Source organism: Ciconia boyciana, chromosome 2, assembly GCF_034638445.1.
Source record: "Ciconia boyciana chromosome 2, ASM3463844v1, whole genome shotgun sequence".
Classification (NCBI taxonomy): domain Eukaryota; kingdom Metazoa; phylum Chordata; class Aves; order Ciconiiformes; family Ciconiidae; genus Ciconia; species Ciconia boyciana.
In genome coordinates this window covers 153,932,473-153,958,435 of record NC_132935.1, presented here as the reverse complement: position 1 = coordinate 153,958,435, position 25,963 = coordinate 153,932,473, and the positions used below count along the sequence as shown (strand labels likewise).

Here is a 25,963-nt window from a genome sequence, read left to right as displayed (position 1 = left end):
GACTCCTGAAAACAGAAGTGCTACATAATTGGACTTCAGAAGACAATGATTGGGGGGAAATAACTTAAACTAAAAGATGACAACATACACGTGATTCAGAATCAGAATTTAAAGGTATTTCCAGTGCATTGGTTACATGTCAGTGCAACAGCAAAAGAATCGGGGCAAGTTTTTTTACTTCAGTGACCTTTTAATCAGAGGGAAAAAAAAGGAGAAAGAACTCTTGTCAATCAAATTAGTTCAGAGAATATTAAGTGTTCTTAATTTTGAGTAAAACTCAATGAGTAAAGAAATACGTTAGAGCAATGTAATTTGATTTTAAGCATCAGGTATGTGACAAAATCTGTTTCAAATCACTGAGGACACATACAGTATTTCCTATTTCTCTACACACGTGCAGCACAATGTTCCTATAAATAGGAACACCCTATCTAAGGAACTCAAGAGCACACACAACTCATGTGGCCTTAACCACTACGTACTCAAACAGGTCGAAATCTGGCAGGGACTTTGCAGAGTCCTCAGAAAAGAGGGCAGCCAAAGGCAAACCACAACGTATCATTAGCTGTCCCATCAGGCCTGATGTAACTTGACAGGCGCAAGTTATGCACCTCTGATATCCACAAATCAATGACCAAGAAAAAACACAAAAATAAGTTAAAACCCTCAAATCAGAAGATAAGTTTTAGGAAGATCAAGTAAAAGCAACATCAAAATCATTACTATTAGGTAAGACAATATATTACACTTGTGCAAGACGTTTGTGATTTAGACAGTTTTCTCACCACTTGTTCAGTAGTCGCCAATGCTTACTTGCCCAAAGCTGAAAAACAGATTGTTACAGAGCTCCAACATTTCCATTTAGTGCCAACTAAACTCAGGTTGATTTTGCAGCAGGCTCAGCCGTAACAAGAATTACTTCAAAAAACCTCCTTCTCATAGTCAATTCTGATGGTAGTTTTCAGCCCTCTCAGCATGCAACATGCCACAATATATGCACGATCAATCAAACCATTAAAAATTTCATTGATGTTGAAACTGAAAGATGAATGGGGTTCTACTCCTGAAGCATCTCAGAATTAAACAAGTTCTGGCAGGGAACAAGCTAACTCCACAAGTCACATTGGAGATTACAGGAACCCCAAACTCAGTTTGCTGCTTATCTCTAACACTATTGTTCTGGGTAAAAAAAAAATCGCAGGCGTTCTATAGCTCTGGAAAAGGCCTCTGAAAATATGCCTCTCTAACACATGGAAAACAAACATAGATGACTAAATGCAAAACAGATCTCCTCTTAAGAAAAGGCACACGCTACTGCTCATTCAGACGCCAGTTACATACTAAGGTTTTGGGATCCCTGTTTTGTTTTGCAACTCCCAAAACAAAAAAACAAACCCAGAAAAACTAATAAAAAAGCCCCAAATCCAATATAAAGTTTTAAGAACTTTTAACACTTTGGTCATCATATCTGCCATATATTTTAATGGTTGGTACCCACTTTTGCCCCTAAGCAGGACACTGCAATTCCTCTCTATCTGGAAGCGGTATACCTGTTAGAAATTTTTTATTCACCCTCTGTTAGACAAGAGCGTTGCTTTGCAACATAAAATGCAGCCTCTACTAGTTATCCATTCACCTTTCTGAAAAGACATAACTGATTTAGGATTTGTTTTTGTTTTGCATGAACTTTAGAACCTATATAGTTCCCTTCCGATAAAGACTCAGACACGGGGAACCCTAAAGGCGGACCTTCACAGTGTCTCCACTTCAAGTCCAACCCCAACTGATTCCCAAAAGGAAGAAGCAATAACTCAACATCAATAGTGGCAAAAAAAGAGAAAATAATTGCTCTTTTCTACAACAGCCACACAGTGACTTCACAGACAAACGTAAAGGAGCTTTCAACTGCACAGTAAAGAAAGCCTATCCAATTTCTCCGTTAGAGCATGCCAGAGTCCCCTTTCCATTCTGCCAAGATCTTAAGGCCAGCTCTGATTGCTAATACTTCTAGGGACTGAAAGACCCTTACATCTCCAAGAAGTGGGACCAACACACACACAGAGGATGCAAATGTGCTGTATTTCTATCCTACCGTGTTTGGGGCAGGGAGTTCTCCATGGAGCAGCAGACTCCAAGCCCACTATCTCATTCACCTCGTAAGACTCCAGGAATGAACACACAACCCTGACCTGCAAGCACTCTCCCCAGGCAAAAACAAAGCATGCTGTACATTTTATGCCCCAGAGTACCACTGCTCGATAAACAGCATAGTCATTTCACAAACACTATAAAATTTGAAGTATTTTACATATTCCTAAAGTCCAGTATTTACATGGCAGCTTTGTATCAACTGCACAAGAAACATTCTTTTAAAAAATTCTAGTTTTGTATTGGTTACTTATTGGTTATTTGTATTGGTTCCATAGAAAATAACTGACTGGCACAATATTTTTAGAATACAAGTGTAAAAGGATTATACCAGAAATTTTGCCTACTATAGGAACATTATGGCAGACAGAGATAAAACTCATGAGGCTCCAGCCAGCCATGGCCTCAGATGATAGGAGCGATCAACTTCAGTGCACGCGTGAGTGGCTTTGAAAGGAGACACTGGGACATGAGCCTGCAGGTTAAAAAGGAAAATTCAAGCCCTTAAAAGGGATTACCGTGTTGAGATAAATGAGCACAGGTGTCACTGGTTTATCTAGAATTAGCATCAGAATTTGGGACTTTCAAGAATTTAGAATGTTTAAAAGTCTGTAAATAAATTAATTTAGTGAAGGAAAATAATCTGTTAAAGAACTTCCTTACTCAGGGGTTAAGCTTCTCCACCACAGAAGCAAAGATTAGAGCTAGACAAAACACACAAAGATATTCCTTCCAAGGGATCAATGTTCCCACAGAGACCAGGGTTAACCCTGAAGCTTTTTTGCTCTCAGCACACTTGCAATTCCCTTCTGACTGCAGTTTTGCTAGGAAATGAACAATCTCTGCACTACAGCATCAAGCAACAGGCTAAAGCTGTCTTAAAGAGAAAAAGAGAAACTCCGCTTCTTTGTGATGGAAAAAACACTTTCCAGCAATATTGTTAATCAATACAAAACTAGTATTTTAAACACTTAAATGCTAAGGCATACAGATGTGATTTGGTAAGTGTTTCCCCAAAAATAACGTATCTGAAATTCCCTGGAAAAAAGGCCATTCAGCTATCTGCTTGAAGCCTCCTGAATCATTTGCTTTCTTCAAAGGGGTCAGGAAAATAACCCGGTCAAATCATTCACATGCTTAAATGCTGTAACAGAGGTTTTAAAGATTGAGTTCCTGTATCTTAATTTCACAGTGCCATCCCAGCAAGTTACTTAAACTGAGTAATAAGCATGTCTCTTAAGACAGCAGGTCCCCTCTGACTTCTGAGAATAATACAGACTTGTACCGTTTTCACTGATATACTGAGTTGCATTCCTTACAGGGGAATTTTGATTCCTCTCTTTGTGGATGTCTGCTTTATGAACTGAGAAGCACAACAGAAGAAGATAAGACAACTCTTTTTGAAAAAAAGGAGACCCCCATTACTCTGATTTAGCACTTGTTACAAATAGCACACGTACCTGGCCTTTCCCAACTGCTGGAGAAGTCCCCAGTCAAAACTGGACATATAATGAAACTAAGCTTTAATTTCAGATAACTAATCACATCTAAATTACGATAATGAAAATAGCAGATTCACAGTTATAAAAAAGTTAATTTGCATGATTAGGCATCAATTCTTTAATCAAAATTAAAATAAAAATATATATTTCTTATTTTGGATCATCAGTTTCCTAATATGACATTTAAACAGTGTTCATCTCACTTTTTAGCACACTTACATTTCAAGGTGATGCATCTATTTTGTAAATATTCATCCATGTCAACTTTATGTATCAAACATTTAATAAGCTATGGGTAATACATACACAGAGAGGGAGGGGAAGAGAGGGAAGGACAGAGACACTATATTTGCTTAGAATCTTCACAACAGTATTTTTGGCTTCTGTACCACTTTGCTGTGTTTTGCATGTATCCTACAGTTCTCAGTACTCTGCAGTGTATAAACAATCAGAAGTCCCAAACCATTCTCCATTATTTTAAGTGTATGTGTATATATACACATATGCAAATAAGCATATGTGGGAATTGTCACTGTTACTAGAAGGATTATTCAAATTTTTAAAAAAATTAAGAATGAGCATATTATAACACAGCTAAGCATATCAGCAAACAGTGAATTTACTCTATGCAAAAGGATATTTCTCACATAGCAACAGAGAAAACAGAAGAGCAGAAAATAGCCAAGAGGACTATAAAGGATCACTTGAAATGGAAAATGTTGGAAGTAAATTGGTAGGATTTAAATTGTAACAAGAAGCTACTGAAAATATATTCATTTCAAAACCAGAATATTTAACTATTCAGAACAAGGGAAAAACAAGAACAGTCATCTAGAAAGCAGACAATTCTTCAGTAGTCTACAGGGATTTCTACGCATCAATCAGCATGAGGTAAGGAAGTCCAACTGCGTCAGAAAATAAGCAGTGTTCGTGAGTAACAGAAAATTTTCTTCTAAGCATGAAAATCTATAATGAATGCATAAAGAATATTTCAATGGCAATACAAATAAAACTGGAATTACTTACTAATAGTCTAAGAGCTAACTTAATCTTATCAAAATGACAGAAGAGCAGCCTCACAAAGAAAATGCTTATGTATCTTGGTTAGCAGATAACAGTCGAAAGGATAAACACAAACCAGAGTCAACAATATTAACACCTGCTTGCAATTATTTTTCTTTAATTAGAGCAACATTCTTCCACTCCCTAATGACAAACTTAAAACAGAAGAAAGAACCGAGATGGTAAATGCCAAAGCAAAGGCTTTCATTTTGTTAAATCTAAAAGCCTTCTGCTGCCTTTCCATCTGCCTCGCTGGAGTTTCAGTGCCCATCACTGAACAATTTCCAGTTAAAAAACAACAGCAGGATTAAAGCTGATAGTGGACTCTGACTGTTCATGCACCAATTAAATACAGCCACCTCCGAGCAGAAACACAACATGGGTTTGCTGTACCTTGTCCGTGACACAGCCACCGCTGCTCAGCACATCTAATGAACACATCTGTAAGATGCAGAATGCAACTGAGAGAACGCCGCTGGGCAGGGGATACTCTGCTAAAATGCCCATTTTGCATATAATAGTCCATGTCACACTGCACACTTGCACTGGAGGTACTTATCAGCTGGTTTGCTCTTATCTTTAGATACAAGAAACTGCAGAACGCCAAAGGATTGCTTATTACCTGTGTATAAAACTTCTACTTTCAGGAAACAAGCAGAAAGGAGCCTCCGAGACATCAGTGAAGTCACGGGCAGTGGCTAGAAGTAGGTAAGAGCCAGCAGTAACAGAAAGATGACAGAATAACATCGCCTTCTGTCTCTTTACTTTCATATCGAGGCTTTGTAAAGTTGCATCAGACAATGGAGAGATTTTAGTGCAGTTTCAGAAATTACTGGGGAGGGCTTTAAAATGATGATAGAAGCCACATTAAAAATGGACAAGATTTCAAACCTCAGAATTTGAGCTGGATAAGGGGCAGTTTCAAAAATACTGACAGAATAACATTTTGTAGGTTTTATCTGTTGGCTTCCTCATTAGACTTCAAATCAAGATTGTACAGGAATTAAATCTTTTATTTTTTGTAACTAGCCCAAAACTGCTGGGGTAAAAGGTGAAAGTAAAAGTATTTTCTTAATCAGTGTTCTGGACAGGCTTTAGATAAAATACATAAAAATTATGGTCTAGAATGTCACCTGTTGACTATCCTAAACTGAATATTCTGAACACTAATCTCTTGTGAAATGCAATCTTTGAAAAGGTTCTGCTATTCATTGAAAATGAAAGGGAGCTGAAACAGTAATGCCACAAATGCATGAACACTTGACTGCGGTCTCAAATTGCAATGTTGCTTCCTCCTTGAATATCTATCTTGTGAATAAGTGCAGTACGGGGTGGGCAGGGTGGGGGGGAATATTAGACATTTTTTCCCCTAATATATTGTTTAAGGCACCATCAGATTTGATATGCACATCCACTTTCACCATGTGGCTAGTCCTCAACTTTAGCTTAACCTCTGAATTTTACTTACTTTTCAAGTACGTAATTTTTGCAATTACTAAAGCTGCCTATATAATCGAGTGTAGTATATTCTGGAAGACACCTTTTCTGGAAGCAAACATTTCCTTTTATCCACTAGTAATGCATTTCCCAAGATAAATCCAGTTTTCTTCTCAGTGTGCTAACAATGCTCTCCCATACACAGAGCCGCAAAAACGTAACTGTTAACAGAAGTTCATGTTTCCAGTTTCTTTTCCCCGTTGCACACTGCTATTAGGCAAGGAAAACCCAGACTATGAAGCACAGCTGATGGTTTCACTGCATTCCCACCAAACAGTATTTATGGGCCATGTAATACCCAAATCACCCCCAGCATTCTACGCAAAAAAAGTTAAGAACTATAGACACCATAAGGCTGACCTTCACCATAAGGCTCCTTCAGAAATAAGGAGGCCAGGACTGAAGGAAACTAATAACTTAGTTTTGGAAAGCCTATTTCCATAGCTGACTGAGAAAATTTACCCCTTGCTCTTCCGTTTAAGGCCAAAAGCAAACATCAGTCTGTAAGGGCATGCAATTTTACTGCATAAGCACTAAAATCATATTTCATATTGAAAATCTAACCTGATTTGCATGTCCTTATAAAAATTACTGGTACATGATAATTCTCTCTCAGAATTACGGGGGGGTTTTGTTAAGAAAAAATAAGCAAACCAAAAAATATTGGTATTTTTTGACGTTCTAGTTGACTCTGAAAACTTGTCACAGTGTGCTCATAGACTCTCAATGTAGCCTAGGCCCAGCAAAATTAAAGCTCCAAATACCTACGGATGTCTGCTGCTCACGTACCAGCATATTTCTATAGGACTCCAGCATGTGCCCTTCTGCCTGGGAAATGCAGCACCACACTCCAAAACAACCCCACGGACAAACTTACTTTCCTGTACTAGAAGCAATCCAAATCTAATACAGAGGTAATTATTTTTTTTTTTTTTTTTAAGGCTAGTATTAGCTTTTCTTTAAAAATAAGGTCACATCCAAAGACAGTTCTATTTCTTGTCTCTGTCTTCTACATGTTTACAGGTATTCTTCAGTTCTGTAAGGCTCTTCATCTACTATAGCACAGTGCAGACATGTCTATGCACATTGTCTGAGCAGCCACTGCCGTCAGAGACACTGCCTTGACCAAATGGGTGATTTCTCAAGTTCTCTGCTACATGCTAATACAACATTTGAAGACAAGTATGTAAAGCACTTTTTGGAAGGAGGCAGAATTTAGTAAAGGCTTATTTTGCATTTGTTTTTTTAACCTTACAGAGTCATCAAATGGTTTGCCTTACATAGTCTTACATAGTGAATATCTTGGCATGTTATATACATAGCAAATACTCATCAGAAAATAACATAGGTAGTAACAGACCCTTACTCTGAAGGAAGAGGAGACAGAAGAGCAGTTGGTGAGCTACCTTTTAAATGCACTTTCACAGAGAAAATATTTGAGACAGGAAAAAAAAAAATCTGTCCTTTGCTAAAACTCACAAGGGGGTTGAAAAGGTGAGAAAGGATTTCCATAGCTCAAGGTTGTAACGACTATCAAAGCAACTATAAATTAAGCTCTAAGTAGAGACACCACTGAACTTCACTCAGAAAGAAAACAGCAAGTCGTACGTATCATTTCACGATAAATTCATCTTCCACAGGAGAGCAAAGCTGCTAATCTTGTCTTACGTACGTCCCAACCAACTACCCTAACAAGCATACCACATGCTGTTCATCCTGCAAGTCCCATAAGGGGCTTCCCAGTATACGTCCTTCACACCTTAACAGCAAGCACAGTTTCAGCCAGGAGTGGTGAGAATGAAAAACTCCTATGTGAGCCATGAACTAAGGACCAAAACCCGGAAGAATACCTAGTTTCTGATTGCAAACAGAAAGGTTATTTTTCACCTTTTTTTTAGAACAAAAAATAAAAGTCAAAAAGACCTACTGTACAGTGTACAGAGGCGTGAAGAAATTAGCAAAGTAAGCCTTTGGCTGTGATCAGCTCTATTTGATTTACATGTTCCTGGCAGAAACCTATGCCCCAATGGCTTCTACATTCACACAGAACCCCTGATTTTCTTTACAGAAAGGTTTTAGTTGTGGGGGTTTTTTATATATACATACATATATACACACACATATATACACACACACACACACAAAAATTAAAAAACCCCACACAACTAAAACCAAATCTATCCCATAAATCTTACAGCATTATTTTACTTTCAAGGAAGTAATTTTACTACAAGAACAGGATTAACTTTTCACTTAGTCTAAACTGGCAGAAAACCTCTTTTTTTTTTTTTTTACAGTCGTCAGAAAACTGACACAGCCTGAAGGAACCCCCAAAACTTGAGTTTGACTTCAAGATCTGCCTCGATACATCACCTTGGAAAATTAAGAGATAAATTTTCTTAAATGTAGCTCCACTGAGCTCAGTTAAGCTTATTTACAACAGATTAGTATTTAACCCTAAGTAAGTTTTAGAGAGCTTAGAGAAGGGTATTTAAGCAAGCAATTTAGGGACACTGAAATTCCTATTACAGTCTGTAGTACCAGTGAATAAAACAGTATTTCCCTACCCGTTCACCATATGTCTTCTAATGTGTTTCAAGGGCTTTTAATTCTCTCACAAATATTACTTGTTGACATGGAGATTGCTTTGCTTGAAAGATGCCTACTGTTATTTTTAATGCTAGCTTGCGGCACCAAGATACTGTCTTTAAAAAATAAAAATCTTTTATAATGGGGAAATAAAAGAATTTCCATTAAGGGGAAGAGGGCATATAATAACTTCAAAATAAAATCTTTTCCCCAGAGTCAGGCACAGTATTTGCAAGATTATTTAATATCCAATCACCTTCAGCTTTCTGCGTAAATCTCATCAATCCTTTTTTGTTTAATTCCATCTTTCTGGTAAACAGAGAGCTGAGGACATTACTGCTGTCTGAGCTTGAAAACGCAATAAGTCACCCATTATTAATATATTATATTATAAGCACAGGCATGAATACATAAAGAGTGTTGTTGATCACAACAACCTTCATTTGCAAGTAATTTCTGATTCTCCATTGTTTACTAGGTCAATGTACCACCATGGAGATGATAATGATCCCTTTTAATCAAAGGAATGAAGCCAATGGAAATAATTAATGGTAACTACCAATGTATTAGCTATTTATTTAAGATACATAGGCACATGCGTGGGGCTAACTGCTATATATTATCATAGGAAAACTGTGACTTTTTCCTCCCATCTGTTTTAAGCTCTGTTAAGAAAATACACTAAACACAAGTTTATTTATGGGATCAAAACATGCTATCATGACCCAGTCCTGGATAATAACTTCAGCCTGTTAGGATAAGAAAGATTACTTGTTGCAAAACAATAAACCCCACCACAAAGGGATAAACAGAAGACAAAAGAGAAGGATCCAATGAAAATATAGTGGGTGAACAAAGAAACCAGACCCAGACACCAAGATAGACAGAGGTAATGCCACTTAGCAATGACACAAAACCAAGTTTTGTCATTGCCTAAGACTTGAACCAAGTCTTGGGTTTTTCTCCAAACGGTTAAGTAAATATTATCAGACTCGTACTTGAAAGATGCTGCAGAGATCTTTCCTGAGATCAAACAGGCTCCTGGATCAATTTATTTTCCAGATTACAGCTAGATATTACCAACTCTTTAGACATCAACAATAGAACTTCATCAGCACACACTTTCCCTATTATTTTCTAACAGATATAAAATAAAAAAAAAGTACTTGAGTTACTTGAGGGAAGAGAACTGTAGCAAGCAGCAAGCAGTAGGAAGTTAATAAGACTATTTCTAAATCAGACGCAATATCCTCTCAACAAGTGCTTTGCTGAACAGACAACTGAATGCTAAGCATCTTGTGAGAGCAAGCTCCATGTTCTCAATTATTTTAACAAGCGTTATTCTCACAGAGGCCCTGTTTAGCAAACTTACCATAGGACTTAACTGCAAGATAAGAACAAGCTCAGATGTTTAATATCATTGCAAATATAAGCGCTTTACAGCTAGCAATGGACTTGAGTAATACAGTTTACATGCACTGCTGAACTGAAGCTTCACCTTACTTAAAGATCTACTGCTGCACCCCTGCCAAAGCAGTGGTATCAGGAGTTATCTTCCTCCCACCCCCCATTTGATCGGTTACCTTTAACAGCTTATTTCTGGTATACCTGCATCAAAACTATTTTGCCTTGACGAAAAACAGAGTTAAAACCCCCATGTAAGAACTGACAGTGGCTCAAGCAGGTCAGCACATTCTCTTGAGATCTAGGTGCCTCCACTCATTTTTGTCAAGTAAGTAAGACAAGTCAAGTCCTACAGCTACAGCAACATTTGGCAGCCTGCTGACTTAACGTGGGACAGTCCCTGCGGGCTGCATTAGCATAGCGTGATTAGACCGAAGGCGCTGCTTGCGCAGATGACGGCACAGCCAGTGAGCAGAGCACAGGAAGCACTCATGACCATTTCAGCGACTTTCTGCAAAACGCTTTTTAAGAGAAGCAGCAGACAACAGGGCTGGAGAGCCCTTCTGACCTGCGGAGCCACAAACTAGAACCTTCACATGGACAAGAGCCACAGACCAACCAAACCAAGGGAAGGAAGAGCACCAGACACGGGCCGCAAGTGGGGGATGAAAACTCCCTCTCGGTCCCACCATTCCCCGGCAGGACAGGGCTGGGCTGCACATGCAGCTGGACCCCAGCAGCCCCGGGGTGATGGGGCAGCAGCCCTTCTCGCCCTGCGAACCCCCAGGGTGCCAGCTGCTTGCCAGGTAACCCTGGCCAGAACAGGCCAGCCGCCAGTGCCGGCAGCCGCCTCCGAGCTCAAGTCACACGTTCCTCCTCCCTCCATACGAGGAAAAACCTTTTTCAGCAACAGATCCTGCCTTTCAATTAGGCGATGCCAAATAAATCAGATCTGAGTCCCCAAATAGAAACCAAGGAGATTCCTCATTTACATGAGGAAAGAAATGCAAAATTATGTCGTTAGAGAAGATTTACATACAGCTGGACACATTGAAGGATGGGCAGAGTATCAATTACAGAGGTGGTAATTACCAAGAAATTTCTTCCATGAATTGCAAATCTTAATACTGCTACTAACTCAATCTCTTTTCAGCTTTTTATTTAGAAGAAAGCAGTGTATATGCATTCCACCACTCTTTAAAAAGAAAAAACCTACACAGCCTCAGAACCTATTCAAAGAATTACAGCTCATGCACTGCAGTTTGTTTGCAATCCCAAACTGTAATCCAGGACATAAATTCATCATAAAGCACACATTTCCACAAGTCATGAAGAAAATTACAGAGATCAAAAACCACGTTCAATGCTACTTAAAAGTCCAAAGATACAGGGGGGAAATACAGAAATCTTACCAATATGTGGATAACCGTCACACAGATCTGAGAGAACAAGGATTATTTCATTTGCCTGACTGTAAAACATGCAGAAGAGGTAGGAAACTAGGAATGTGTAGTAAATGTTGATATGCAAACATGATGTAATCGAAAACAGGATTTTGAAATCAACATTGAAAGTTATGATGCCATCCTGGAGTCATCACACAGCCCCTGCTGTAGAATGCACTCTAGTATTGTGTACTTCTCATCGCTCAACAAGCACAGCAAAAAAGGGGTCAAATAAGAGGTGATGAGATCAGAGACAGGAACTTCTGTATGTTGTGGGTAAAAAAACGTTGGGCAAGTAAGGCAGACTATGACAGAGATATAAACAGAAAACTATAGACAGAAAAAAAAAGGGGAGGGGAAAGGAGAGAAAAATCAGACAATCTTGCTAAAGCTACAGGGATGGAGGAGGGCAATGATCGAAAAGACAGGTATTCATCTTTCAGCTCAAAGCTAGTTTTAACATTATACTAGCAACAGGACAAAAAAGAGAGAATAACATTTTACTTTAAAAATGCTATTTTCCAAAACATTTGTTAAATATAAAATTTTAGGTACAAAGATTTAATTCAAGAACACACACACAAAAAAATATTGGGGCAGGGGAGAGTCTGCTACCTAACCCTAGCCTGTATTCCCAACAAAGCCAGGAGGTCTAGCCTTTGCTTCTGGAGCTTCCTGAAGCTCACAAATATCCCAAGGCCAAATGCCATGGTGGGTTTACATCACACAGTTATCCAGCAACCCAGTAACCGAAGAGGCCCTCAGCTAACCTCAGCCACCAGGAACAGAAGGAAGCGAAGCCACCAGCGGCATGCCCAGGACCTCGCTGCACATACCAGTTCCATACCAGTTCCATCCTGTAGTGGCTCGCCCACAGCGAGCAACTATCTTCTCTTAGCATACGGTGCTTGGCAGAAGTCACAATCTCAAAAAGTACCATACTTCAATTGAATAACCACTGTGTATAAGCCAGTAGTAACACACAATTTTTTGTAGAATAACAAATACATTGATATCCATGTGAACCTGTTTTGAGATAATCCACAAAAAATCAGCAAGAAAAGAACTACTGATGTACTCCTTTAAGATCTCTTCTCCTTTTCTACCCACATCCATGCAGAACTTCACTGCTGTTCAACTGCAAATTTAAATTCAAAAATTAAAGCATGAAGTAAGGAGAAAAAGAAAGGGAAAAAAAAAAACCCACAACCAGATATGTGAAAATATAAGAGCAGCTGTTCAATTTAAGTTCAGGTTCTCATGTAGTAACATAAAGCTTCAGTGTTTAGATTGCATAAACTGTGATTCAAATACTTGTTATAAAAATAACTGTTTACTATTTTTTTTTTCTTCCCAAAAAGTGATTTGAGGTTGAGAGCTTACTTTTCACAAAACATTCATTTCCAGTTAAATTTAATTTGGCAATGTCCGTTTCACTTAAATATCCATTTTGCCAAGGGGAAACAAGTTACTAGATATAGAATTTACATCACTGCTTATATATGGAATTTTAAATCATTTTTTTGTTTGCTTTAGCTTTCAAAGGCAGTCCACAAAACAACCAGTTAGATCTCTCCTTCTGCATATTATTTTTATCACAGACTGGATCTCCAGGACCACCTCAGTTATAGGAATCCCCCTCCTACCTAAACCCTCAAAAAAGCACACATACCCCTCCGTAAAATTACAATTCCAATTTCTCTCTTTCTATGACTGACACAGAGAGGGTACCTGTATATTGTCAATGCAGTATTCTAGACACACCATCCCAAATGAATCGTCCTACAAGGAAGGAGGACATGTAGCTGCAGGAAGCATGGTTTGAAAGCTTGAAGTACAATTGCATTTCCAAACTCTTCACACCCTTTCCACCTCCACTGACTGACTGAAACGCATATGGATTTCTGCCAGGCAGGAACAGTCACAACAACAAGCTTTGAGAAGGAAGTGCCACCAAGAGCTACAGGTTCACAGGGACCAACAGGTGGGCCTGACACATAGCTTATAGTGGAGGCACATGCAAAAGATCTTCTCGTTCACTCGTGAAGCTGCATTTTATCTTGATGGTTGTTATAGCATCTGAACGTCGTATCTACTACATATGACCACATAGCAAGAAATACCAAAACACTAATCAGGAGAAAGCTCCTGTATCTTCATTTCAGGATCCCTTTTCAAGAAATGTTAATTCCAAATGCAAATAAATCTATCATTGATTACTATTTAATATTCAAAACACTAGCACTTCAAACCATATATCTGAACAACTATGTCAAGAGATTAATTACCTTCCCTCTTTTAATAGTGATAATGGCAGAGAATTTCAAATTAAAGTAAGATCATCCTCAACAGACTTTACTGAGTTTGGGGATACAATAAATTTAAGATCCTGCCCATAGCTGTAGTTGAAACTGTGTTAGCAACTGGAAATAAAATTCTTTCTAATAAGATCTGAAACTGTGGGGTTTTTCCAGGTACAGACACAGTAGAATAATGCACTGAATGATTAGGCAAACCATTCTGCAATAACTGGACTTACCATTATGAATTTTATCTCTGTTGATTTCAGTTGTACACTTTCATAAACTTAATTAATAAAACCAAAATGAGTGCTTTGAAGTCCTCCAAAATGAAAAGGAAACAAAACAAACAGGTACCACGACACATTATAAAGATCCTGATTCATAACAGCTGTGATACTCTCTCCCGGACACACAGGAGACTGCAATCCCATAATAAACAAAGCAACCAACTGTCTAGAAATAAAAATTTCTATTAGGATTATCTGCATGTTCTCAGTCATAACTTTTTCTTTTTCTAACCTGTATTTCACACCAGTTATTTTAACAGAATTCTTTGAGGAAGAGGGAGTGGGGAGGACACACCAAATTAGTAGAGACTACAGCTTACTCAATGTAAACTGTATATATGATGGTATAACATACAGACAACTTTTTTGAAGCTAGAAAAACAGACGACATCTAAAACTCTGAACATCTGCCTAGGAATCAAGAGCTCTAATTAATCTCAAACGCTGAAAGACCTTCTTCAAGGTCTTACATCACTTGCATCATTTTACAAAATAACACAGCTCACAAGGTAGTTCAGAGATGTAATCACTGCTCATACAGCTCACTGACCGCAGCCTGAAAGTTTCTTTTAGGCAAAGCAGGGAAGCATGTCCTGCCTTGTTCAGGATCAGTTACAATTCCCAAACTTTGGATCTTCAACTAATGCAATCTCCTCCTTTAGGAAAGTCAGAAAAGAGGATGAAGAAACCACGATCTATTTAGGTGTAAAATGGAACTATTGACAAATACTAAAAAACCCCCTACAAGCACAGAAGCGTAACTACTGCCAGTCATTTCACATACACAACCTCACATATACTCACAATTCGTAGACTACCCCCTCCTTAGAGAGTTTGCATAGAAGCGAGAAAGTGTAGGATAGTATTTCAAAACATCTTTGCTGATCAAGCATAGCTTCTTTCTCATGCAGTATTACTTTCAGTATCTGAAATGAGTGCATTCTTTCCAGGAACAAAGATGGTAGTAAGTTTCTTCATGAGCTGGAAGCATTCAGTAAGACGTCATAACACAACTAACACAGCAACAAAAAGGTACCATTCCCCAGCATACTAATGTGCAGGGACAAACTGCATACCAGAAACAACTTTGAGCATGCCAATAATCCGCTAATTTTGCTCCAGACCTAGAAGAGGATCCCTGTACCACCAGTCTCGCATCTTCATTCAGTAACAGTGCACCTTATCATGACAGTTGGGGTAGCCTGGCTTTATAAAACCCTGGAGCAGTTACCATTTCCTCTGTATCTTCTGTAAGTTTTGTCTCCTTACAACCCAACTTTTGGATTCAGGAAAACTCATCAATTCCCACTCTTAATGAAATACCAATACAGCAAAGAAAAGAAGCTTTGAAAATTTCAACACAGTCTCATATTGGTTTCAATACTGTTGAAAGTAAATCTTTTCACTTCCTATCTGATATCTTCTGGATCTCAGCCACAGATGTATAAGAATCATTTTGCAGACAAAGACACAAGCAAGCAAAAAGCCTGAGATACAATTTTTTTAACTAAAGCTGGGTTTGTTTTTTTTAAAGAAGATTGTGAATGAGTAGTTGAAGGCTGACTCTTCTCGCAAAGCGAGAAGGCTATCACACAGATACCAGTGCAGATGCTCTTCCCCTCTAAGAACCACAGTGGAGAAGAGGGTGGGAAATGTTACGCGTGGTGGATGACAATTCACTTTCAATCTTAGGATGAGCTCTACTCCATAAACCTGTCTTAGCATTCAAATATTACAGTTTTCTGCAACATTCTTACACCAACAAAAATAGTAATAAAGTGCCACTCACAGTGACAAAAACACCGCTTTTATTGATACGTTTTGTTCAAACCATCATAAGCTATAGGACAAGAGCACAACTTCTGCAGTGCAAACTGCATCTATGATGGCACAGCAAAGGTATTTCAGTAAAATTGTTACAACATTAACTTGACTTAACAGAAACAGAATTATTTTGCAAAGAAATAAATAGAGAAGTAAGTAACACCAATTAATGGAAAATGTACATTCTTGCAGATGTGAGAAACTTGTCTTAGCTGAACGATAGTTAGTCTAATAAATCCTTTAGAGTTTGCAGGCCCAAAATGTTACAAGCATGGTGAGCAAGGAAACAAACAAAAAAAACAAGGCGGGGGGGGGGGGGGGCATTTCATGCCATTCTCCAAACAGCTTTCTCTAGTAATTTCTCATTAATGCCGTAATCACAATTCCTTAGCCGGCTTCTATACTAGCTAAGAACTAGTCTTCAGGACAATGCTGCTGCTGCTAAGTTCTTTCTCCAGTTCAGGCAGAGGAGTGCTGTAAATTTAAGCCAGTCCTCCCAGAAGCAGCTCAAGAGCTGCTGATGCCCAAACTGAACCGGGGGGGTGGGTTACGATGACATACGGGGTCTACACAATTGGCAACAAAAGCAGTTTAAGTTGAGCTCAGTAAAACCATCTCTGAATTTTGGTCAACTTCTGCAAAAAGTTTCAGCATGGGAAACATGAAAATCCCAACAGTTCATTTCAGCAGTTATGGAATATTTGCTCTTAAAGTTGGATTGTAAGGAGACAAAACTGTTACAGAAGATACGGAGGAAGTGGTAGCTACTCCAGTGAAGGCACCACCTAAGCATACTGCTGGGAGTATTCTATCTAAATAACAAATTTTTAAATTTAAAAAGTTTGTTAACATTTACTAGCTCTTCACATACATTTCAGAGATGTATGGCACATACATTAAATATTCTGCAGGATGAAGTAAAAAAGACCACTCCATCTGTCAACTAACAGATTTTAAAAGCTCTACTTACCCAAGTTCAAAGGAAAAGTAAAGCAGCAAAAGTAATTCGTATTCATTTCTACATAGAAAGCTCAGAGAAAGGCTATACAATGTTTAAGTTTTCAGTTTGTAAAGTGTGTTCCATAATATATTCCAAATATATCCATATTCTTGCAAAGGTATTATCCAAGGAAGATATTTCGACTATGCCTGATAGGCAGCTGGCTGGCAGGGCAAGAACAGCTATTAGGCAGCACTAGGCACTGCTCACTTATTCCCCTTCCAACCTCATGCTACATTACAGAGAGCAGCTAGGAAAAGGTATTCAGTGTCAGTAAGTTGCTATATGTGTGCAGCAAACAGCATCTCACGTGTGTCAGAAAATGGTGTCCCACCATGTGGGTGCCAGACTTCAGGACTGCCTTTTGTACCGTCTGACCTCGAGCAAGGGCTGAAGACGCCATCAACATACCCTCGAAGTCTGAAAAACCTTCAGCGAGCACATAAAATTAGGTGAAACGGCTATGACCACACAGTGGAGAGGTTTTCATTCCTTTTAAATGCATTATTCTTATTACATGTAAAATCTAAGGAAAAAAAACTACCTCAAAATACAGTAGTCCCTCCATTTTCAGAGACCTGTAATTTTAAGTCTTGTCATTTTGCTTCAAGTACCAATTTACTCAGCCAAGACTATTGATCTTCTGTAACTCACTTTCAAAGAAAATCTTAATCAGATGGCAGTGCACTAATAAAATTGGTTAGAAATAAGTTCAAACACAGTTAGTCTTAGCATGTGTGCATCTGAAAGCTTCTACAGCTAAATATGAAAATACTGACTTCATAAAGGGTGTAAATTTACTGATTTGACGTGAACAACATGAAAGTGAGGTTTTAGGAAGGCTTTGGACAACATGATGGTGCCTCTGAGAAGCAGGGCACAGCACAGAATGAACAGATGAAGCCGATATCGGAAGAAAAAAAGAAAGCTGTGATGTATGCGTCACTAGCAGCACGCAGGATAGGACTAAGTTCAGCGATGTAGGCCACAGCAGGCTCTATTTTTAATTTTTTGATGCACAAGACTGCTGTTGTACCTTGACACATGACCTCTGACAAATGCTTAGGTAGGTAATGCAAACAACAGTACTGAAAAGCACATAGATCACCTCTGTGCAGAAATTCTGGCTAAGGGAACAAGAAAATATTTGAAAAGGACTTTTCTGTAAACCAAATAGACTTTTTTTTTTTTTTTTAAAGAAGAGCTATCCTTTTACAACCCAGGTGTTAGCAGGAATGTCTCAGTGCAACATATCAGATCTTTAATTTGCTTCTGAAGTGCTTTTATCTTGACTTTTGTGAATGTAGGTCAGTTCCTTCACAACATGCAACGCATCATGCCCTAGCTCTTGAAAACACCAGTATTCCCTTTCAGCAAAATTTCATTAGGTATATGGGGCAGACGTTTTAAAACTTCCTTGTATTTTGCTAAAATCTCATAATTCTTATAAAACCCAGTAGACAGTGATACACAAATACTAACTAATCTCATTTCAGAGACTCCCATATGCCAGTTTCAAGAAGGTGGAGAAAAAAAAGGTGTAAATGAACAAATAAATGGCTTTTAAAAAACAATCCATTCTTAGGAGCCTGTGCATTATGTAGCAAAAAATTAACATGATTGGCCCATCATGAAAAGGGCTGAAGAGGTTTATCAGTGATGCACAGTTGCACAGGATGACATTATCTGAGCTAGCAATGAAAAATGACCTAGTGACATTAGGATGAGTTTACAAAGAAGGGGGGGGGGGATCAGATTTTTGGGGGGCGGGGGGGGAGGAGAGAGGGAAAGACGAGACAAGGGAGGGCCTAACCATTAAAAGCATCTTTCCTTCAAATAACCTAGGAACTCTCCATCTAGTCTCTACTTCAAGAACAGCCTTTTGGCCAATTTCATTATAGGGTATCAGCTTTGCTTCATGCCATCATATTTGTGATAAGACATCCACTTTGCCCCCTCCCTACAGCTCCATACTTGAAAAGCTTACTACAGAACTCATGCTTCAAACAGCAAAACCACATTTGAGCACATCAGCACGCGCTGCTTTTTCACAAGTTAAACCAACAGTGGGTCTGACTGTGTGACCTGCTGATGTAAAGCACAAGCGGAGTCCAGGCTACGGTCAGCCCTGCTAGCCAGGATTTAAACAACACAAACACCAAGATGCTTACACGGCTGCACAAAGGTTTATATGCAAATGAGATACAGAATCCGATACATTAAGGTTTCTACCACTTTTACTTATTGTTGTCATTAACACTGCTGTAAAAAAAATGGCTGGATGGTAAACAGAGCAGGAATCTGCAAGTCTTGAACCCAGTGCCATAATTTTCTTAAAGTAAATTTTTAAATGTGAAGCACTGAAAAATGTTGAAGCTTCCCCTTAGCAATAAACCATCAAAAACAGATGGTAACTTCTGTACGTCACAACTATCCTCTTGCTCTTTATCCAGAAAAACACAAGTAAAAATCTGTTAGGTGTTCTTCATTACCATGAGCCTGTACAAACAAAAAAAAAAGAAGAAAAAATAAAAAGCATTCTGGTGACTGCACAATATTCAGAGAGGCAATTTTGCACATGTGGATTTTTATAAAAGTCCATTACCTTCTTAGAAACTTTTTGGGGGAAAAAAGGAAGAAAGAGAAATTCACCATTATCATTCTCCAGAATAAATAATTTGATCAATTCTTCGTAATCAAATCTCTTCCAAAATTCCCTTCTCTTTCAGATACCAGTTCATAAACAGTTGTGAAATATTACAGAAACTGAGATTTTCGGACAAGGAACCAGTGACATAGAGGTAAAATCTTGCTATAAAACCCATTCCTACTGAAGTAGAATTCTCCAACCATTCTTTGAAAAACTATGACTGGATTGGGTATTGTACTTGAATTATAGGAGACAATTCAAAGGCATGATCTTGAATGCAGATTTGACGAATATTTCCTATGTAAATGTCTTACATATTCCTATGAATATGTAAGACTGGCAAACTTCAAACAGTTCCACTAGTACTAAAACTTCCAGTTAAATCACTCTTAAAGGTTTGACATCCCTCTGTCTTTTTCATTCTCCCTCTCATACTGCCAGAAATGGGGCCTGCAATAGTGAAAAACACTCATCTCTTAAAAGCTTGAACAGCCCACAGCTGATTTAAAGGTTCTAAAAGTTCTTGTTTTATTCAAGCAGCTTTACCCACTCCAAGAAATAAAATGCTTCATGAATTTCCATGAATATGAGCATGAAGGCAAGTTCCACACGAAACATATTAACTCAGACACTGCATGTCATGATTTGTTACAGTCCCCAAAAGTACCGCTCACAAGGTAAACCCTTCCTAGGGACACAAATTTCACGTCAAGAGCCTGACTGTCACTGCCACATGTACTGAGCCGGATGGAAGGGCTCTCTTGAAGAACAGCAAGAAACATAAGTTCGAAGTGTCAAAAAAGTTTCCTTTCAGTGCATCAGTCTTTGTCATCACTTATTTGGAAGAAAAAAAAAAAAAAGTACATTTGGCAACACTACCAATTTGAGAAACTCTTGGAAATAGTTCATGATTTGCAGGAATACTAATGAATCAACATCCAGCATTTTCTCTTCATGACACAGATAACCAGACTATTGTTCTTTCATTGTAAAGAACACCATTGTAAAATGATAAAAATATCATTACACTTCTCTATTGTGAAGGGTTTTTTCCCACCTCAGCATCTCATTTGTAAACATCTGTATGCCATACAGCTTCACACAATCTAACAAGAAAAACATAATAGCTAGTCTAACAGGAAATAAAATTTCAGAAACACGGTATCATCTTATTACATTTTGTAATCAGTCTATCATCTTTGACTGAAAGACCTTCAGTATGACTTCAGGGTAACAGACCTGCAACAAGGCACACTTCAAAAAAGCTGTTTTACCCAAAATATCTCCAGTTGTTTCGTGTGTACAGATATTTGTTGTCTACCAGTGAAAACTTATTTCTCAGACTCTATCCATAAAAAGGGCAAATGGTTTGCTCTTTTTCAGAATTAATGACAACTTGCCCATTTGAAAATGCGACATTGCACTGACAATAGTCCCAGATCAAAACCAACAAAACTGAGAAATAAATAATACAAAAGGTATTTTCTGTGTTCTAACAACAGGTTACAACTCCAGGCTTGAAACATGCTGCAGTTTAAAGGAGAAGAGAGACAGAACACACATGTACCTTGATCCAACAAATGGAACAACCAACTGATAGATATTATTTTTGCAAATAACTGCTAAGATGCAGGATGTTATCTGCATTGCATGCATATTTTAACAAGCGCACATGTACTTTATGTCCACCTATGCCCTTCTTCCCATCCAGAAAAAGACCACATCAAGAACAAGGCACAAAACCCACGCATCTCTGACCAAAAACTTTACTGCAGACTGTGTTGGTATAGATGGAGAAATCCGTACCATCAGAGCAAGCTGCATGCTGCTATGCTGGACAACACTGGTGTTGGAAGAATTAATCATTCATAGATCAACAATTGGTTCTTTCATCTCCCTGGCTTTCTCAGACCAGAACATTATGTATTTTTTTCCACCTACTGCTCCTGTTACACTCCAATTTTTCAGCTGCATGTAGCAAAGACATCTGAAAAACATTCATATTTCCAGAATGCATCTCGTTAAAATAAATAATTTTAACCAGAGAGGGAACCTATCTGCTTCTATGGGCTTCATAACTTTGCCAGTGTCAAGAACTGACTTAACATAAAACTCTGTAATAAAATCACAATCGAATAAGCTATGAAAAAAAAATGGAGGGCAAACTGAAGTGCACCAAAGTCCCTCTTTCTGGCTTTCTACCAAAGGCAGTTCATGTAAACTAATGCATGAGACAGCTGACCTTTTACCAAGTAAAGTTTTAGGACTAAATACTTCAGCTAATCAAAAACTAAATGACATGTATACATTAAACCACATCTTTAAAATTAAGCTGTATGCCGGTTAGCCAAACCAGCAGCACATTCAGTCATTACTAAACCAAGGGGAATATGGCTTTTTTGAGTATCGCTGCAGAGAAAGAGAGGGAGAGGGAACGGAGATAGTCACGACTCCATAGAGCAGTGCCTCATCACGACAGTAACGGGGGAAGAAAAAGTCACTGGAAGAGAAGGTTGTTATGGGAAGCATTTCTCCCACCTTCCCTGCTGGCTGGGTTTGTCCTTTAAATCCTCACCCCTGCAGAGGTCTGGCAGGTGAGGCTGGCTCGGCACAGCACGGACTGCGCTGCCCAGCCCAGCCCTGCGAAGAACGCTGCCCTGGGCCGCGACCGAGACGCGTGTTTGAGTCACCGGGCCTCCGCGGCGTGGACGAGTGTCAATAATGCCATCTCACGCCACGCTGAAGGGAGAAGGGTCTGGGCAGCGCGGACCCGGGACCAAGCAGCGGCAGCCTGCCAGAGGATGCGGCGGGGGGATGCACCCCAGCCCTCGCCGGAGGGGTCCCACACGCCGCTCCCCGGGGGAAGGAGCCGCTCTGGAGGCTAAATCCCGCGCAGATGTACCGCGACACCCCCGTGAGCCCCACAGGGGCGGACACGGGGACCAAAACCGGGCCGCCGGGGCACGGTGTCACGGCAGCGGGCTCAGCGGCCAGGCAGGGCGGCGGGACCGGCCGGCCCGGCCCCACCCGCGGGGGGAGCCGCCCGGGGCAGAGCCGTGGCCCCGCCACGGAGAGGGGAGGGGAGGGGAAGGGAAGGGAAGGAAGGGAAGCGGGGGCTCCCCAGGCCGCCCGCCCGCCCGCCCGCCCTCACCGTCGATGTTCTCCCGGTCGCTGATGTGCTGCAGGTTGCAGCCCGTGTCCTCCCGGCTCAGCTCGGCCTCGGGGCGGTAGGACTCCAGCCGGGAGTGGGCATTCCTGCGCAGCTTGGGGCTGGAGGAGACGCAGCAGGAGGTGGTGTTCCCCATCTTCTCTGCCCGGCCCCGGCCCGGCCCGGCTCGGGAGGAGGCGAGGGGCGGCGGGTCAGCAGGGGCGGCGGGAAGCCATGGGCAGCGGCGGAGACGAGGGGGAGCGGCGGGGGAAGAGGCGGCGGCTGCGGCGCCCTGCGGCTGCACTCGCCGGCGGATCCCCCCGGCGGTTCATCCGCGGAGACAGCCCCGCAGCGCGGCCCGCCGGCGTGGGCTGCGGCAGCTAAGCCCTCCTCCGCGGGCAGGCAGCGCAGGGCCTGCCGAAGCACAGCCCCATCGCCGCCGCCGGGGCCGCCGCGCTCCTCCCCCGCCCCCGCGCAGCCGCCGGGCCCGCTCCACGCACGCACCCACGCGGCAGCCGCAGCCTCCGCGGAAGCCGCAGCAGCAGCGGCGGCGGCGGCAGCAGCAGCAGCAGCAGCAGCCGCCCCGGGCGGCCCCCGCGAACCGGTTCCGGTTCAAGCGGGCGGTAACGCCTCCCGCCAGGCGGGCTGCGAGAGCGACAGCCGTAGCCGTGCCCGCTCCCGGGGGACGGCGGTGCCCGGCTCGGCGGAGGGGAGCCGCCCCGGCAGCCACCGGCGGAGCCCGCCCTCAGCAGCGGCCCCCGCCGCGCTGGCCCTGGGGCCGCCCGCCGCGCTGAGGGGGCTGCGGCCCGCCACGGCCGTGCTGCCAGCCGGCGGGAGCCCAGCCCTCCTGCTGTTAGCGTCCCCCGTCACCCTGCACACATGTATGTGTGTTTTTACACGCTACAGGAGCAAAGCCCGCTGATCGCTAAAGGGAGCGAGGGGGTGGCAGCAGCTGCTGCCTGGCTGGGCGCTGGGCGCTCGCTCTCCGAGGGGGGAGAGGCGCAGGGCGGGAAGCCGCACGGGGTGATGTCTCCGCCGTGCTGCGGGCCGGGGCCTGAGGAAAGCCCCGTTCTCGCTGCCACTGCGCGTCATCCCCGTGGAAGCCCTGCGTGGCGACCGGCGCGTTCTCCCTTTCGCCTCTGATGAGGCCCGAGCAGCGCAGCGGGCAGACCCCGGCCGGACACACCGCCTGCCCCTCGGCTGGGGGGCCGTATGCAGCTACCAGCAGGAAATTTCCACCCCCGTTTCTTGGCTTCTTAAAGAGTGTACGAATTCTTTGAGAACTTGTTGTTAAGATCTCCTTTAGACTGACGGTGTCAAAGATAAGTGGCCAAAGGGGAAGGAGGGTGTGTAATGTGCCGCTACGTACCGCTTTCCCTGTGTTCAGAGCTTTCCCAGTCAAAATCCACTTTTTTGGTATCGGTGTAATGCTAAAGATGAGGAGTGTGCTTGTTTTTCATTAGTTTTTTTTCATTTTTAAAATCTCTGTAATCTAAGTAAATCTCATGACTACTGGAGGTCTGAGTCATGGTAGTTGAATGGTTACGCTGATAATTTGATAACAGAAAAACACATTTGCGTGTTTATAAAAAATGCTTTGACTTAGAGCCCCGTGTCCAGGGAACCATTACTTGTTGTTCTACCAGGCATCTCATGATATCTGATGTTTTCGTAAGACCTGCTCAAGTCAGATGATTACATGAAAGACTTCCAAGTTTTCATCCTACATTTTTTTAAGATCACACATTGCAAAGAAGAAATAACTTTTAATTTTCAACTATCTTTGAATGTTTATTTGATGCAAATGTACCCTTAGTGGGATACAAAGAAAAAACAAGAAAGAAAAAGAACGGCTTTTTTAAAAACTATTTTGAGGATGTTTTCTGTAACTAATTTTGTGACACGCCCCCAAGCACGAGTGGGCAGCAGTTGGTGAGTTATGTTGGCCCTTTGTGTTTGAGTAACTCAAGATGAATAAGAATAGGTTTAGTGTCTTTTGTGTATTAGTGTCTTCAGTAGTTTGCATCCAAGCAAAACGAAATGAAATATTTGCTGGTGCTCTGGTTTAGAAATGTTATCTTGTAGGATGTAATGCTTTCCACCACCATGTAGTAGGTCCTTGCTTCCTGAGGGTACCGTGGGCTCCTCCCTTGGAGCACACCCCGCTCTTCAGCTGCCCGCTCTTCAGCTGCCCGCTCTTCTGCTCAGTACGGGTCTGGGCATAAACTGTGCTCTTGTCAGCAGGCTTGATTAAATCTCAAATGGGCCTAAGCAGCGATGAGAAAATTGCAAACACAATCTTGTAAGAATCAAATCTTTCTTGGTATATATACAATAGAATAATAAAATGTTACTGAAATGCCTAGCTTACCACATCTCACAGGAGGACCTCAACAGAGCTAGAGACACCTCTGTGGAAGAATTATCTGATTGCCTTCCTGCCATGGCTCCCTGACCTGCCCTGTTAAATCCTACCTTCCTGTCGGCATCAGGGACACTTACCCATTTATGGACTTTTTGACCTGTAGTGTCCCAGCGTGACTACTCCTAGGGCTCCAGTGCCATTGTCTTTTAAGTACAGGCTTGGGTAATGTTAACTGGGAAGCCATTGTGTTGCCTTGCCTTGCTGCACCAACCCCACTAAATTTTTCAGGCACACAGCAAACATTTCATAACCCCTAGTTATTTAGAAACTTTTTAACAGCTCTAAACCTATTGTAGCAAATCCTTAGTCAAATCTTGCAATTTATACATGTACCACAATTTTCATAAGCTTTGAAACAAAACAGGCAATGACATAATGATGGAGATGGGTTAACTGCAAAGTCTGCTTCTCTAAGTAGATAAGCAGAGCTTAAAAAGACATGTTTTCTCATTAAAAAGGAATTATTTAAACTTTGGTCTCTATTTAAAACTAATATTCTAAAAGTAAACATTTAAAATGTTTTTAACTATAAAGTATTTAAAACTTGTGATCATCAGCTGTGACCATGCAATCACTACGTAGCTACCTATTTTCTTACTTGCAGTCTTTTGTTCTGAATTTTTCATATACTTTTATTCCTCCTCCTTTCACCCTAAGAGCTTGCTGAAGTACATTATAA

The 25,963-nt window shown here is 41.1% G+C and overlaps 1 protein-coding gene across 2 annotated transcripts in view; it reads right to left on the bottom strand.

Annotated features, from left to right (window-relative positions):
• CCNY (cyclin Y) overlaps positions 1-23,535 on the bottom strand; it is a 131,130-nt gene extending 107,595 nt beyond the window's left edge. The window contains exon 1 of one of the 2 annotated variants that reach the window (XM_072854652.1): positions 22,863-23,535. In XM_072854652.1, the coding sequence (XP_072710753.1) occupies positions 22,863-23,016 (154 nt within the window). In that variant the 5' untranslated portion in view covers positions 23,017-23,535. The remainder of the gene's footprint in view (positions 1-22,862) is intronic. The other variant, XM_072854653.1, reaches the window with a different exon arrangement.
• Positions 23,536-25,963: the final 2,428 nt, after the last annotated feature.